Consider the following 17204-nt stretch of genomic DNA (forward strand, 5'->3'; position numbering starts at 1 on the left):
TTCGGTTTGGGAGAAGTTAAATTACATTATGCTTATCTTCTCAACACTAAAAGTTAAAAATTCCACCTACTTCTCCTCCTATTGTCTCTATCTTAATTAGAGATACTGTGATCCAGGAAGTCAGCTAAACTATAAACCTGAGTCCTCCTAAGCCCCTCATGTTCCACGAATTACTGAGTCCTGTTGATTGTATTTTTAAATATCTCTGGAACCAACCCCTTGCTTTTCATCTTCATTGGCACTGCTTTAGTTCAGGTCTGCAGTACTGAAATAGCTGAAATAGCCCCTGAACCCATCTCCCAGCTTACCCTCTGATCTTTGCCAAAGAGAAAACCCTTCTTTGGCTACCCATTACATTACAGACCAATGGCATAAGGTCTTTCATGATGTGACCCCTCCTAAACTAACAAGAAACATATTCATGAACCATTTGCCAAAATATTAAAGTTATGCTGTGCATACTTAGGAGGCTGAGGTTGGAGGATTGTTTGAGCCCGGGACTCTAGTCTGGCTACAGAGCAACACTTTGTCTTAAATAAATAAATAGAAAAGATGCTATTCCAGTGACTGGAATATGAATGTCCATTCTTTTTTCTTTCTTTCTTTCTTTTTTTTCTTTTTCTTTTTCGTTTTCTTTTTTTTTTTTTTTTTTTTTTTGAGATGGAGTCTTGCTCTGCTGCCCGGGCTGGAGTGCAGTGGCGCAATCTCAGCTCACTGCAACCTCCGCCTCCCAGGTTCAAGTGATTCTCCTTCCTCAGCCTCCCGAGTAGCTAGGATTACAGGTGCCCACCACCACGCCTAGCTAATTTTTGTACTTTTACTAGAAATGGGGTTTTGCCATGTTGGTCAGGCTGATTTCGAACTCCTGAACTCAGGTGATCCGCCTGCCTCGGCCTCCCAAAGTGCTGAGATTACAGGCCTGAGTCATAGCACCTGGCCTGGAATGTCCATTCTTCAGGGCACTTTCTATTATCGAGGAAACCAGAAAGCTGAATTAGCACTCATAAGATAGCATCTCTCTCTCTCTTTTTTCTTTTTCTTAGCAACAGGGTCTTGCCCTGTCTCCAAAGCTGCAACCTCGAATGCCTGGACTCAAGTGATCCTCCTGACTCAGCCTCCTGAGTAGCTGGGACTGCGGGCACACACCACCATGCCTGGCTAATTTTCTAATTTTATTTTTTAAGAGATGAGGTGTCCCCTGTGACTGAGGCTGGTCTCAAAGTTCAGGCCTCAAGCAATCCTCCCATCTCAGCCTCCCGAGTAGCTGAGTCATGCATCCCTTTAACAACAAGAAATGCTTTTTGCATTGCACTACATTGCGCTACCACGTTGTTACTGCCATCACATCAATAGGCAATAGGAAATTTTCAACTCCATTATAATCTTACGGGACCACTGTGCGTGTAGTCCATCATTGTGTGAAATGTCATTAGGCAGCACATGACTTTATGTGGTAAACAAAGGCACTGCATAATTACAAGGGAGATTTCACTCAAGCTGTAAGTGATCCTAATCAACTTTACTTTAGCCACAAGAGAGTGTTCTTTACTAATGTTCGGAATGTAGTGTTTGCATCCAGTAGATTGTGTCTCAGACTTTTGTCAGGGTAACACTGACAAAAATTTACTTTCCAAGCTAATTCTCACCTCTTCATGACGTCTTCTTATATTTCCACCAAGTTACTCCCCTACCTGTTCTGTCATAGTACTGTATTCTCTGTTGAATATTTCTATTATAGCACTAGGTAGCATTAAAATTATTTATGAAGGTTGTTTTCTAACAGAGAGCTGTAAGTATTAGTGTTTAAAAGGACCAGCACTTGGGTCAATGAGATCTGGGTTTGAATTCTGATTCTCCCACTTACTTGTTGAATGGCCTTTGTCTAATCCCTTAACCTCTGTGAGCTACAGTGCCTCTGTAAGACGTGGATAATATAGTACCAGATTTATAGTGATATTGAGAGCATTAAATGGCATGCTGTGTAGAAAGCATTTTGCACAGTACCAGACACACAGAAAACACTTAGTAAAGTAGGTCTTACTGATCATCTTTGCAGTTAGCTTGACAGTAAAGAATCCCATGTCTAGGACATCCATTATACAGCCTTGCTTTTATTCTTAGTGGTTTATCTACATTGTTTTGTTGTTGTTGTTGTTTGTTTTTTTATTTGGTTGGTTTTTTTGTTTGTTTTTTTGCGACAAGGCCTCACTCTGTCACCCAGGCTGGAGTGCAGTGGCATGATCGCTGCAGCCTTGACCTCCCAGGTTTAGGTGATCTTCTCACCTCAGCCTCCCAAGTAGTTGGGACTACAGGTGTGTGCCACCATGCCCGGCTAACTTTTTTGTATTTTTATTTATAGACACAAGGTCTCCTTATGTTACCCAAGCTGGTCTTGAAATCCTGGGCTCAAGCGATCCTCCTGCCTCTGTTAGGATTATAGGCATGAGCCACTGCGCCTGGCAGTTTATCTACTTTGGAAAGCAAAAGCACTCTCTCTCTTTTAAGATTTTTTTGCCATTAGTTAGTGAACAGATTTTCTAAGACAACTAGTGATACTCATTTGGTTTACCTCTGTCTTCCCTTACTAGACTATAATTTACTAGAGAAGAGGCATGATGTTTTAGTTATTTTTGAATCCCACCACCTAGAAAGTGCCTAGCACACAGCAGGTACTTAAGAAAGTGTTTATTAAATGAATAGAAAAATTTCTTGAAACTGGTTATAAGACATTTCTGATTTTGTCATTTAGACCAGTGGTTGTCAAAGCGTGATCTTTGAATTAGCAGTACTGGTATCACCTGTGAGTTTGTTAGACATGCACATTGAGAGGCTGGATCCCAACCCAGTGTATCAGAGTCTCTGGAGATGGGGACCAGGCAACTGTGCTTTAACAAGCTGTCCAGATGATTCTGAATTCTGTTACAATTTCAGAACCATTGACTAGACAGTATTTTCCTTTAAAATACAGTATTTTTCTTTAAAAGCTAATAACAGGTTTTGTTTTTGTTTTTGTTTTTGAGATGGAGTCTTGCTTTGTTGCCCAAGCTGGAGTGCAGTGGTTCAATCTCTGCTCACTGCAACCTCCACATCCTGGGTTCAAGTGATTCTCCTGTATCAGCCTCCTGAGTAGCTGGGATTTCAGGCACCCACCACCATGCCCAGCTAATTTTTACATTTTTAATACAGACAGATTTCACCATGTTGGCCAGGCTGGTCTTGAACACCTGAGCTCAAATGATCCGCCCACCTCAGCCTCCCAAAGTGCTGAGATTACAGGCATGAGCCACCACGCCCGGCCATAAAAGCTAATGACAATATTTAAAAGCTAAATGTAGTATTTGAGAGCTAAAGGCAGTATTTTTCTTTAAAAGCTAATGTCGTTTTATACATCTAGAAAACATTATGCTGAGCAAAAGAAGCCAGATACAAAAGAGAACATACTGAATTATTCTATTTATATAAAGTTCTACAATAGGCAAACTAATATGCTAATATAGGCAAAACAGAATAGTGGCTGCCTGGGGAGAAAGACAGGAGAGGTTTGACTGGGAAGAGGCATGAGAGAACTTTCTGAAGTGTTGGAAAGCTCCATCTGTATCTTGATGGTGTGTGGATTATATGGGTGTATGCCTGTGTCAAAACACATGGAACTATATACTTGAGATCTGTACATTTCACTGTATATAAGTGAAATAAATACAAACAAAGAGTTAAAATAATGCCATTCTAATTCCTTCTGTGTAAGTCTCATCAACAGGAGATATATAAGAAGGTCTATAAGATCCTCCATGATCTGGCCCCTTACCTCCTTTTCTAGCCTTATCTGTTACCACACTTTTGTCACCTTCTCTTTTCAGTCCTTCACCAACACTGACCTTTCAGTGTACCAATGGCATTTGTACCCTCCTTATATTCCTGCCCCAGGACCTTTGCACATGCTGTTATCCCTCCCTAGAATGTTTCTTCTGCTCTTCTTAATGGAAGACTGGTTAACTCCCATTCTTCTTTTAGTTCCACTCTTCTGTTTCTCATTATACATGTCCATGGAAACTTTGTCCAGCTGCTGTGTATGCCCATGCAGCTTGTTCATCTAAACAAGGGTTTCCAGCTGAGGTGATGACTAAAACTAAAATCAAGTTTGTGCTCCACTCACAAAGACTTGCACATGGAGCAGGGTTGTAACAATCTGGAAAAGGGGGTGCCTTTTTCTAATTTACGAAAGTCATTGTTTGCTTGCCAAGCTTTACCTACTCTGGGCTCTTTCTGTTATATCCTTTCAAAAAACAGCACAAAGATACCATATGGGCTAGCAGCATCTCTGACCTTGTATTCCCCCTTCATACCACTTACCACAGTAATTTCACATTTATTTGGTTAATGCTTGTTTGCCCTACTTGTCAATAAGCATGATGACAGCAGGAAATTGTCTGGTTTTGCTTATTGTCAAGTTTCCTCAGCACCTGGAACAGTGTTGGGCACATAGTAGGTACTCAGTAAATATATATATATATTAAATCTATTCGTTATTTCTTTTCTTTTTTTTTTTTTTTTTTAGACGGAGTTTCACTCTTGTCGCCCAGGCTGGAGTGCAATGGCATGATCTTAGCTCACTGCAACCTCCACCTCCCGGTTTCAAGCTATTCTCTCACCTCAGCCTCCCGAGTAGCAGGGATTACAGGCACCAGCCACCATGTCAGGCTAATTTTTGTATTTTTAGTAGAGATGGAGTTTCACCATGTTAGCCAGGCTAGTCTCGAACTCTTGACCTCAGGTGAGCCACCTGCCTCGGCCTCTCAAAGCGCTGGGATTACAGGCATGAGCCACCACGCCTGGCCGCCCCATTCGTTATTTCTTAATGCTGGATGAATATTAGGTTGCTTGAAGGTAGAGACTGTGTCTTATTTTCTTTTTTTATTGTCCCCTCCTCCCCATTGCCCCTGGAATTACCATACTGCTTTGCACGTAAATGGCATTCAGTAAATTCTTCCTGATTGATTTGAAAATGTTCAAAGAAGCCATATGATGTTCTGTTCATAGAAAACCAGATCTGCAAGCATATGATTACACATTGCATGAATGATGATGAACAGCTGCTATTTATGAAGCAGAAGAGACAAAAATGTTGAATGAATGAGAAATAGACTTCAGATGAAATGGGAAGGATTTAATTTAGCTTTTGAAACTCATTTCCTGATATGAAGCTTACAAGATACAGGGAGACAATGCCAAGGAAGGCTGTGAATTTTTTCTATATAACTAAATGATCTTGGAAAGTTCCAAGATGATCAACCACTTACTTGAAGGCTAAGGGGTATTTCTTACTGAATTCTCAACAGTCAAATATAAGATAGATATTTTAAAGTAAGTTTTTATTTTGGAATACTATTACAGAAAGTTTACTAAAAACAAAGATAGCATAGAGGGTTCCTGTATTGCCCTCATCCAGTTTCCCTCATTATTAACATCTTATATTACCATGGTACATTTGTCAAAATTAAGACTGAAATCTGTACATTACTATAAACTATGCTATAGATTCTTTGTTTTCCCAGTTGTATCTTCTTTCTGTCCCAAGTGAGATAGCTTTTTAAAGTTCTTTGATACCTTATAAACAATTCTGTGGTCTAAAGACCAAGCTCTGTGCATACAATTACATAAATTTAGACCTGCCTGGGTCCCTCATCTTGAGGTAAAAGTGCTTTGGCTTTCCAATCAATAGAGCACAATCTCTAGTTCTGTCACTTGAACAGCTGTGTATCTTTGGGCATACTGTTTACTTATCCTAAGTCTTAGTTTTCTCATTTGTAAAATGTAGGTAGTAAGACCTATCCAACTGTGATGGTTCCTGAGATCTTTCACAGTAGGAGAATGCAGTGTTGAGAAACTTATGATTTTTTCTTTTTTAGAGAAGTAGGTCTGCCTATGCAGCCCAGCCTGGCTTTGATATCCTGGGATCAAGCAATCTTCCTGCCTTAGTCTCTTGAGTAGCTGGAACTACAGGTACACATCAATGCACTCAGCAAAACTTATTTTTAATAGGTAATTAGACTTCTATGGTTATTAAATTAATACCACAAAAGTAGTACTCTGCATAGAATACCTGTGACATTTTACATATCTTAAATTAGTAACAAAGACTCTCCTCTGAGCCCTCTTCTCCCTCATCCTGTCTAGCTTGGCTTGCTCAGCTATAGCAAGAATTCTGAGTCAGTTTAGAGAGAAACCCACACCCTTGATATCTGATCACCCTGGCCTTTTTTCAGCACAAATTCTGTTAAGTTGGTTTAGCAAAAATTTCCCCATCCTTGATGTCTCTTCTTAGTAATTTTCCAACCACCAACCCCTCCAACTCTGCTCCTTGACTATAAATTCCCACTCCTTGCTGTAATTTGGAGTTGAGCCTGATCTCTCTCCTATTGTGATAGTCTTGACATCTATCAAAATAGTCCTGAATTAAGTGTTCCTTACTATTTTAACAAGTGTCAGAATATTTTTTCTTTAATGTAGTAACAATAATGTAGTAATATAAACTAATTTCCATTTATCACCCAAATCATCAGAAACATTTTTAAAATGGTTTTTTAAACATTCAAGTTTTAATAAGCCTCTTTAAAATATTTTTGCTTTGTTACAGATAATATGAATGCTGTAAGGCGTTTTTCTACCATATGTGTCCTTTATCCAAATGTTCAGCACTTTTCTAATTTTATGACTAGACGTTGACTCCCACTTCCCAGCTCCCACTAATCTCTCACACACGGAGTAATTTTAATTTGAAATGCTGTAGTTGATTATCCTTTACTTGTAGAATTATATTTCAGAAACATCCTTCCTTTTATTGGGAAAGATGTTCTCAACAAAGGGAAGGATGTTTCTGTCTGCTGATGAAAATGTCATACCAAAGCACATCTTACTTTCTCAGGAGCTTACTCTACTCTCATCTCTTCCTCACCAACTGAGGAGTGCTTAGTAGTGCCTGGAACATTGGAAGTGCTGAACAAACGACTGCAGTCATTGAGACCTCAACTTTAATTTTTTTCAGCTTCATTTCAAAGTCTTCGCTGCAAAAACCTCTTATTCTGACCTGCCGTTGCTTTACTTCCTTTTCTCATTCTCAACCAAGAGTTGTCTCTTTATCTGCAAAAGAAAGAGTGACTTGCAATCTGCAGATAAGGAAACTGATGTCCTGGTTATAAAGTTATCATGCAGAAATAATTCATGTATACTGGAATTTTATGGATGGTGCACTCTAGGTGGGTAATGACGTCTAAAAGAGAAAAGATATACAACATCAAGTAGGTGCCCAAGAAACGGTAGGTCCCTTCCTACCTCCTCATTTTTACAGATGAGGACATTTTTACAGAAGCCCGAATAGATAAGTAGTCACAATCATGTTCTAAGAAAAAAAAAAAAAAAAGGGTGGCGGATGCCCTATTTTATTTTTCATCATTCTCCGTTTCCTGCTGCTCATTCAGTTATGGTTTCATGACCCATATAATAATTCCACAAGGCTCACCAATGTTATCTGCCACCTGCTAGAGAATAGATATAGTAACAGAGGCAAATATTTTGGTGAAGTATAATAGTTGTGTTGCCTTCTAGAATTTCATTGTATCTAATGTGCAAAAACAAACAAAACATTGTCGGTTAAGTCTCACAGTCTCATGATAGTTGGAGATGAGCACTGATTCTTAGGCCTTGGCGCAGTTCAGGGCCTATCACACTTTAGCAGCTAAAAAGAGCACTTCGGCAGTAACTCATTGGAATCTAGCTTGGTAATTTTCGGATATTTCTATTTAAGTCTTAACCATTAATGGTAGCAACTGGGAAGGATAATCATTCATTACAATAAATAGTCAACAGAATAAATATCCGACAAGAATTTATGAAACGTCTAGAGTATAACTCTGCAGCGCTTTGAAATCCACCCTGGGATTCGGAAACCGGGGAGAAAACTACCTGGTTCAGCAAACGAGAATTCAAACAGAGGAGGGGCTTGGAGGAGGCGGGTCTCCACGAACCCAGCGCAAGAGTACGCCACGGCGCCTGCGCATCCCCTGAAGGGTACTTTCCATTCGCCAGATGGGGGAAGTCAGGGGGAAGCAGGTTACTGTTTTTGTATTTCTATCTTCAAGGAAGAATTAGATTATGAATAGTCCTGTGAACTGTCAGGAAGCGCTATCATCCAAGTTCAAGATTAAGGAAACGTGGCATGCACAGCTAAAGCAAGAGGTGACGTCTTGTATCTTCCCCCATTTCCTGGGACATTGGTGGTGTAGCCCATTCCACAGACTTTCGCTCCCTAGCAGCGGGTCGGAGATCGAAGGAACGGGCCAATTGCGGCTGAAACGTCTTTGAAAGGAGGAAGGGGGTGAGGGAGCATCCCTTTCAGTTTCGCCTCTTCCCGAGGCGGTGGTGGGAAGGGAGACATACTTAATACTGCCCTCTTAATCCAGCGGATCTTACATCGTGTAGACTGCCGGGAGGGCGGCGGGAAAAGGGCAAGACGGGAATTAGGGAAGGGAACGAGCCAGGAAGCCGCGCGGGAGGGCGCGCGCGCGCGCCCCTTTTTCAGCAGTGTGGCGGGGTCGCACGCACGCCCGCCTCGGCGGCTGGGCGCGATTTGCGACAGTGGGGGGGGCGGTGGAGGTGGCGGCGGCAGCGGCAACTTTGCGGCAAGCTCGGGCCGGGCTTGCTTGACGGCGGTGTGGCGGAGGCCCCGCCCCAGGCGGCAGGAACCTGGAGGGAGGCGGAGGAATATGTCCGAGAGGGAAGTGTCGACTGCGCCGGCGGGAACAGACATGCCTGCGGCCAAGAAGCAGAAGCTGAGCAGTGACGAGAACAGCAACCCAGACCTCTCTGGAGACGAGAATGTAAGTGCAGCTCCTGGCAGTTAAGAGACTCCAGAGTAAAAGTTTTAAAATTCTTTTAAAACGGGGGGCGCGGGGACGAGCGGGCTGCTGTGGGGGGAGGGAGAGGTGTCACTCAGGAAAACGCGGGCGTGCGGGAGAAAATCGAAATTGTCTACGGGGATTTTGATGTGGCGCCGAGAGCAAACAGAAACTAGGCGAAGGAGAGTGCTTGTTCTAGTGTTTGCCTGGGTCTGAGAGGTCTGCCCTGAAATCAGTTTGCTTGTGATGGGGAGTGTTTTGGCCTTTGGGGAGATTTAAGGGGAGAGTGCGGGTCTGAGATTCTAATAGTTTAAAAGGCAAGTTAGAGACTTTTCTAAGAAAGTTGGAAGGATGGAGCAGAGTTAGAGACCTTGTTAAAGGAGCGTTAAGGGTTGTCACTCTAAGACCCTTGTGGAATTTTCAGGATGGAAAGAGATCTTCGATTTGCGGAGTTTGGGGGACTTTATTAAAGGGGATTTTGTGTCCGCCTCCGTCCTGTCCGCGGAGACCGGGTGCGCCTGAAGGTCGCCTTTTCTGTAGGAGGAGCCGAATTGAGAGGATCGATTTTTGATTTGGGGGTGGGGAGTGACTACTTTTGAGGAAGGAGTAAGAGTGGGCGATTTCTTCTTTGAACGTTTTTACTTAAGATAAAGGAGGGGCGACCTGGAAGAATTTAGGCAATAGTGGTATAGGCAGATGTATTTAAGGATGGGCTCCTGGCTTCGCCAAGTGCGAGATGTTTTACAATCAGATTTTTTTTAAGTTCTGAAATGGATATTCGTAATCATTCGGTACCAACATTTAACCCAACTGAGTTTTAGTTGACTCACCAGTAAGAGCCGAATTGACATAAATAAGCTTTCAGTTTCATGTTTTAGGTTGATAACCAGTAGGGTCAACGAAATATCTTGACAATTTATTCAAAGATATTACTCCAAAAGGTGATTCTCCTTCTCATGATATATGACAACTTGTGACTATCTTAAAAATCCTTAAAATGTTTCAGAAGAGTGGCGTTAAGTTCTTCATTTTCTCAGTTTGGCTAGTTTTAGGAATAAATGTTACATCTTCCACATTCAGTTTCTAAATCCTATGTCATAATTCCTAGCTGGAACATGTAATGGTGTCATGACTAAGATGGGAAAGGATTATTTTTGCAGAGACAAGATAGATATTCTTGGGATTGTCAGTTTGTGGGATCTTAGACTTGAAATTTCAGGAAGCTTGGGTGTTAAGTGTTACTTTTGTATTTTTCCCCCCATTGTGCGCCCCAATCTCCCTGTACATTGGGATCGAACGTTTTTTACCCTCTTTTTATTATTTAGAGACCGTTCATTTTATTTCTGCGTTTTCTTAAATTTCCCTAGGCAGATTAGAGTATTAAGAGCGCAGATGCTGGATCCAAGTGATAGGTTAGAATTTCTGCTCTGTTATCTTGACCTTGAGCTTGACTGACATAATTGTCTTAGTTTCTTAAAAATGAGGATGGTGGTGTGTGGTATTTACCTCATAGAGTATTTGTAAGCATTAAATGAGTTAATATAGCTAAAGTACTAAGAAGAGTGTCTGCCCCATGGTAAGTACTATATACGTGTTATTTATTTATAATAATTACTACTACTTATTTATGATTACATAGAATAATATTTCTGGTCCTTCCACATACTTAATAATCAAGCAAGATATAATGAAACTGTCAAACCTGTTTAGAATGAAGAAACTTGCAGAAGACAAAATAAAGCTTATTTTCTTCTTGCAGACCCTTAAAGGAAAACATATTCTTTGTTGCCGTTTTAAAGCTGTTCAAGACCAAATGATTGGATTAGCTTTTGTTTTGGTTCCTCCATTTGGATAGACTTAATTTTGTGTGTGTGTGTGTGCGCGCGCGCATCCCTTGGAAGCCTTAGTCTTGTAGAGTCTTTTCAAAATAACATTTTCAGATGTGTGAAATACAGGATATGAGGTTGCAAACAAATTCAGTTATAAAATTGTACACCATTTTATAAAATATTTCTAAAACAAATTTTAGATGTAGCACTATACTATATGTAGTTTATTAGCACATTAAGTAACAAGATTTAGCAGTGGGTCAGATAGTAGTGATGGGCATAAACACTTTTTCGAAGTATAGTATAAAAATATTTGATTTCCATTGGTGACAGAGTCACAACTTCAGTAACATTAAGCATGTATGTTACCTAGATAATAATAGAAGGAAGTGCTAAATTTTAAAGGTGGCAAAAATTAAGATGCAAATTTTTTTCCCCATTTGAGTTCACATGCCTTCTGAATTTCATCCATGTACCCCTGACTTAGGGGCAGTAGTAAGGTAAGGGAGTAGAGAACATTGTATAAAAATGAGTTCAGGAAAAATAAGAGCAATAGTTTTACTCTTCAGGGCGCCAAATAATGGCAAAAGGCCAAAGCAGATGGGGGAAGAATATGTTTTTGAGTTAGAGTTAAGGTAACTTGAGCAGTTACTACTGGTAATGTGAGTCAGAGAATTATAGGCACATATTTTAAATTTATTGTGTATGTTATCTGCCATTTTATTGAACTTTTTGAGATCATATGACTGCAAAATAGTTGGCTTCTGCAAGAGTACTAATGGATGCCTTGGTAGTAAGATCAGAGGACTGAATCTAGAGACTTGTCTTTTTGCTTAAGCAAAAGCAGAGATGCAGGGCATCTCTGTGGCAAGATGCAGGTACAAATTACTGCCCTGTGTCTGTTTCCTCGTTGGGCAAGTGAAGATGGTAGTACCATGTCTGTTGCACAGTATCATTCTTTACTTTGAGAAGGGAATAGGATGGAAGTCAGCCTGTGCATACATTAGACACTCAGCAAAGACTTGATTTTAGTTTAAAGATAAAATGGAAGCATGTTGGCTGTATTACATTTTCATTTGATTCCATCTTGATTTGCCTTTGGAGGAGATGGGTAAATTAAGTGGTCAGAAGTAAAATAAGCAATGTGCCCTATTAACGAGTGTTTTGTGTGGCCTCTTTACACAATGTAAAGCTCAGTGTTTAGCCAGAATGTAAAGAAACTGGTATATAAAATGTCTTAGAGGTTTTGAAATTTCATTTCTCTAGTGTTAAAAGGTAATTTTACAGAAAAAATGGTAAGTGAACACATGTTAAAACTTTTACTCAGAGGGAACCAGGCAAATGTTATATGGTAATGGTTAACCCGCAGAATCAAAACAGTACAAATTTATTAATATATGGAGTAAGGAATGGAGAGATGAGTTCCAAATGGAGACAGAAACTTTTTTTTCCCTTGAGTGGAAGGGAAGACATTTTGCACCTCTACTGTAGAGACAAAATTTACATGTCTATCAGTTATTCATAATGAAAAAAGAGTTGTGGCTGAGTACAGTGGCGCATACCTGTAATCCCAGCACTTTAGGTGGCTGAGGTGGGAGGATCCTTTGAGTCCAGGAGTTTGAGACCAGCCTGGGCAACATGGTGAAACTCCGTCTCTACCAAAAATTAGCTGGGTGTGGTGGCCAGCTCCTGTTGTCCCAGGTACTCAGGAGGCTAAAGTTGGGGGAGGATCACTTGAGTCTGGGAGGTGGAGGTTGCATTGAACCAAGGACACAGTGGGCGACAGAGGGAAAGCCTGTCTCAAAAAAGAGTTATAAGATAGCTCAGAGACATAGTGGAGGGCTCTAGTCTGCTAACTTGGAAGGGTGTGCTATATAGATAATGCATAGTTTTCCACTGAGACACAGAATTGTTTTCTACATTTGATTTTAATTATGTGAATACAGCTGAAAAGGTGTAGAGAAAAAGAGATTAAAATACCATTTTCTATTTCTGTAAAGACTAATGACATTTACATTAAATTACAATTCAAATATTTTTTGAGTACCTACTGCTTGCTACACACCTATTTCATTTATGATATTTATTTAACCTTCTATATAAAACCAACTTTAGGAAGCAATAATTTAGAAATAGCCCCTAAAGCAGTGTTTCCTAGACTGTTTAATAGGCATTTCATGGAAAAAAAGGCTTCCTCTGGAATGTATTTTAGAACTGCTGCCCTAAGGTGATAGATTTAAATAAATTTTTTCTTTCCAAAGGAGACATTGGAATCTGTAATCAGGAGGTAGTGGAATCCTCTTCTGAGATTAGAGAGCTGAGATTAGAGGGCCACTCGTGTGTGAGATAAGGTATGAATTAGGAGAATTTTCAAGGTTTCCTGCAGTCATTTCTTTCTTTGGAAGGATTTTACTTTAATTGTGATGGAGGGTCTCTGGAGTTCTGATAAATGAGTATTACTATCACTTTAGAACAAGACAGTTTTAACTTGTAAATAGCATAGAATATATGTAGCAGTTTTAAAAAATTCTAAATGGTTTGCGTTATAAGCAGAATTTGAATAACAGGATTTTAAAACGTGACATCTAACGTAGAAGCCATTAACACTCCTTCTTCCAACGGCTACCCAGCTCCATGCTCCAGACTGAGCAGCAGTCAAATAAATTGTGAAGACATACGCATCAGTCAGATTTAAGAGTCACAGCTTTGGGGTGAAATTCCAGCAACCCTTACCGGCCAAGAGACCAGTTAGGCTTTTTCAACACTTCCAGTACCTTTTGTAAAGAGCTGTAAAGATAGTTAATCTTTTTTTTTTTTTTTTTTTTGAGACGGAGTCTCGCGCTCTCGCCCAGGCTGGAGTGCAGTGGCCGGATCTCAGCTCACTACAAGGTCCGCCTCCCGGGTTTACGCCATTCTCCCGCCTCAGCCTCCTGAGTAGCTGGGACTACAGGCGCCTGCCACCTCGCCCGGCTAGTTTTTTGTATTTTTTTAGTAGAGACGGGGTTTCATCGTGTTAGCCAGGATGGTCTCGATCTCCTGACCTCGTGATCCGCCCATCTCGGCCTCCCAAAGTGCTGGGATTACAGGCTTGAGCCACCGTGCCCGGCCAAGATAGTTAATCTTTACAGTGTATTAAAGTGACTGGAACAGACCAGTGCCTTATTAAAGACAGTATTACTCTTCCATTATTCTCATTAGTATTTATTTCATTTTCATTTTTGCTGAAATATAAAATACCTACAAACCTTCTAACGTGTAGCTGGATTTTGTTTATCCTTATGTGGAGGCATGAATACATTTTTTTCTTCTTGCAGAAATTATTTCTCTTAGGTCAGTCAGCATCTTCCCAATAGTTATTTACTGCTAAAAACAATATTGCTGTTTCATGTAATTTTTCCTCATTTATTGCTTACAGGATGACGCTGTCAGTATAGAAAGTGGTACAAACACTGAACGCCCTGATACACCTACAAACACGCCAAATGCACCTGGAAGGAAAAGTTGGGGAAAGGGAAAATGGAAGTCAAAGAAATGCAAATATTCTTTCAAATGTGTAAATAGTCTCAAGGTATGTGCAAAAAGACAGATCCTTTGGGCTGAATGCTAGGCTTCAGAAATTATTCCTCTGTGGCATGCATTTCGTACTGAGGATACTCTGTCGAGTTGTAAATATATTAAAGTTACAGTGTTTTGAAGGGTTTTTTTTTGTAGTTCAGACTGCATATCTATTATAGTCCATTCCATGTTTAGTTTTTTGGTTTTGTTTTTTGTTGTTTTAATTTTAATATGTGACACTGAGTGTTGCAGGATGTTTTTGCTTTACTGTTTGTATTCGAATTAAAGATTTGGGGAACTATTACCCTTCATATTTTGGTAAAACTTAAAAAACATAAGCCACTTCTGGCATCTGTTTTTAAAAAGAACTGAATGTAACCCATTAACTTTGAGCAAGTATAAATTGAAACAGATGTTTTACTTTGTACAGTTTCTGTCCTTTGTTTTATTTGTAACTGTTTTCAAATAAAAAGGTGTAAAAATTTTTAAACTTTTTAATATTAAATTTTTGGGGAAAAGATGGTTGGGGTTATTTAAGTTAATGTGTCCCCTATAGCATTTTTATTTATAAAAAGGGTTACTGGTGTTTAACATATTTTCTTTTATATATGTACAGTTTGCTTTTTAAATGTGAGGTTATTTTTTTCTATACTGAGGAAAAATGTGTATTATCTCGTACATATGTAAGTTAAAACCCCTGAATATCGAAATATATTTGTTTATAAGTAAAGTCTTGGGAAAGCATAAGAAACTATGACTGTAACATTTTTCTGTTTGTGTAGCAAAAATTCGATGCTCAGTGTGTCAGATTTTACTCCTGTAAAAGGAGAGAAATTAATCTCAGCCTATGAATTATAGTTTCATGTGCATACTTATTTACATTAACGTACTACTTTTAAGTATTGTACCTGGAAGATATTTTTAGCTGCCTTTTATACTTAAGGTAGTATTTCAGAATCCTAAAGTTGTGGCTTTTCAAATGATGAGAAAATGAAAATTGTACTTTAAAAGTGAAAACAGTGCCTTAAACTGAACGTGAAAGTTAGTGTTAAATGCCAGAAGATGGCCAGTAAAATCCTAAAGCTGAAAAATAACCTTGTGAACAAAAGTGAATAGTTGTTCTTTGTACATCTCCTATAGCCTCCTGGTAACTGTGAAGTTACAGTTTATTTCTTCCCCTAGTCCCCAGTGTTCAGATATTCTGGTTCTGACTAACAGAAAACAGTGTTTTGAATGGAGTCTGCTATGCTTCACTTTACAAGGGAAAAATTTAGCCTTATAAAATTTAGTGAATGCCAGAGACGCTATTAAGGCCATTTGTTAATTTCCTATTTCAGAAAAATAAATTGTGTCCTTTTGTGTCCACCAAAATTATCTGGTTTATTGTGATTCAGCATATGATTGTCTTAAGAAAATAAAAGGCAAATATTATAAGTGTTTTCATAGGTAAGTGGTTATTACCTAACTTGTGATTTCAACCTTTGGTTGTGATAAAACTTTATCATACACAATATTTTAAAATGTGAAAACTAGACTAGTAGACATCTTTTTAATTTTAGTGTCAAAAGTTAGCTTATGTATGATACACAAAATAAGGATTGCATTTTGGAAACAAGTTAGAAGGGGATAGGTTAGTTTACTATAATTTTCTGGTTTGTAAGTTACATTAATTTTTTTCTTATTTCATGTTTATTTTATAGGAAGATCATAACCAACCATTGTTTGGAGTTCAGTTTAACTGGCACAGTAAAGAAGGAGATCCGTTAGTGTTTGCAACTGTAGGAAGCAACAGAGTGAGTGTTAAGGGGTCTATTTAGTATTTGACTTGATTTCCAGATCTCGTGTTAATGTAATATTGAAATAGAATAATTTCAAAGTACATTTTGTGAAGCCGGTTTAAATTGATTCTCTTATGTAAGTGAAGCTTTCTAGAAATTAATTAAAACTGGTATGCATGGCTGAAAATACATCTTTATTTAATATATTACCCCTAATTATTTATGAAACAGGTTTTATACTTGTATTTGTCTTCATAAATATTTGGTTGAAAGAATTGGTGTCCTTTCTAAAGTGATTTTGGTATTTATCATTCAAATAGCATAAGAACTGGCTGTGATTTTTAAAAATTAAGGTAATTAATGACTCTGCAAATGAAAGCATAAATCCAGTAGATTTAAATAAGTTATTGAGATGTTTTAATTATTTGTAGTAAACATTTGAGTTTGCTTTGTTTTTTTGAGACAGGTAATGTTTGGTGGTGGTTTTTGGTGGTGGTGGTGGTGGTGGTGGTGGTGGTGGTGGTTGTTTTTGAGAGAGAGAGAGTCTTACTCTTTCCTCCAGGATGGAGTGCAGTGGCTAATCAAGGCTTACTGCAGCCTCAACTTCTGGGGCTCAGGTGATCCTCCCACATCAGCCTTCTTAGTAGCTACAGGTGTGCACTACCATGCACTACCATCCCTGGCTAATATTTTTGTAGAGATGGGGTTTCACTATGTTGCCCATGCTGGTTTTGAACTCTTGGGCTCAAGCAATCTACCTGCCTTGGCCTCCCAAAGAGCTGAAGTTGCAGTCATGAGCCACCATGTCCAGCCTTTTAAGGAAATTTTATAATGAGATGTAAGGCTCTAGGCCTTTTACTGTTTGACGGGGTCAATTCATTGAAACTCTAAATATTTGTAAGTTACCACTGAAGTTGATAACGTGAAATAATAACTTTTTATTTCTTTTTTTGGTGTTTAGTCAAATGTAGGTTTTTAGATATTGTAGTCTGCTTATAGCTGTTTAGTTCCTAGATTCTTTGAAAGCAACAGTTCAGAGGAAAAATTATGCAGTTTTAAGAAAAGGTTGAGATTATTTTTTTCCTAGTTGGGAATGTAGCCATTAATTCAATTTGAATCCACTTTTAAGACACCAATGTAAACCTAAGTTA

General features: G+C 39.1%; 1 protein-coding gene across 2 annotated transcripts in view; it reads left to right on the forward strand.

Moving 5' to 3' along the window:
• Window positions 1-8282: 8282 nt before the first annotated feature.
• Window positions 8283-17204, forward strand: part of EED (embryonic ectoderm development) — a 35203-nt gene continuing 26281 nt past the window's right edge. For both annotated transcript variants that reach the window (XM_008020431.2, XM_008020432.2), the window contains exons 1-3: window positions 8283-8873; window positions 14136-14288; window positions 15976-16068. In XM_008020431.2, coding sequence (XP_008018622.1) covers window positions 8760-8873; window positions 14136-14288; window positions 15976-16068 — 360 coding nt within the window. In that variant the 5' untranslated portion in view covers window positions 8283-8759. The remainder of the gene's footprint in view (window positions 8874-14135; window positions 14289-15975; window positions 16069-17204) is intronic.

The sequence above is a fragment of the Chlorocebus sabaeus genome, chromosome 1 (genome assembly GCF_047675955.1).
Source record: "Chlorocebus sabaeus isolate Y175 chromosome 1, mChlSab1.0.hap1, whole genome shotgun sequence".
NCBI classification, from domain to species: domain Eukaryota; kingdom Metazoa; phylum Chordata; class Mammalia; order Primates; family Cercopithecidae; genus Chlorocebus; species Chlorocebus sabaeus.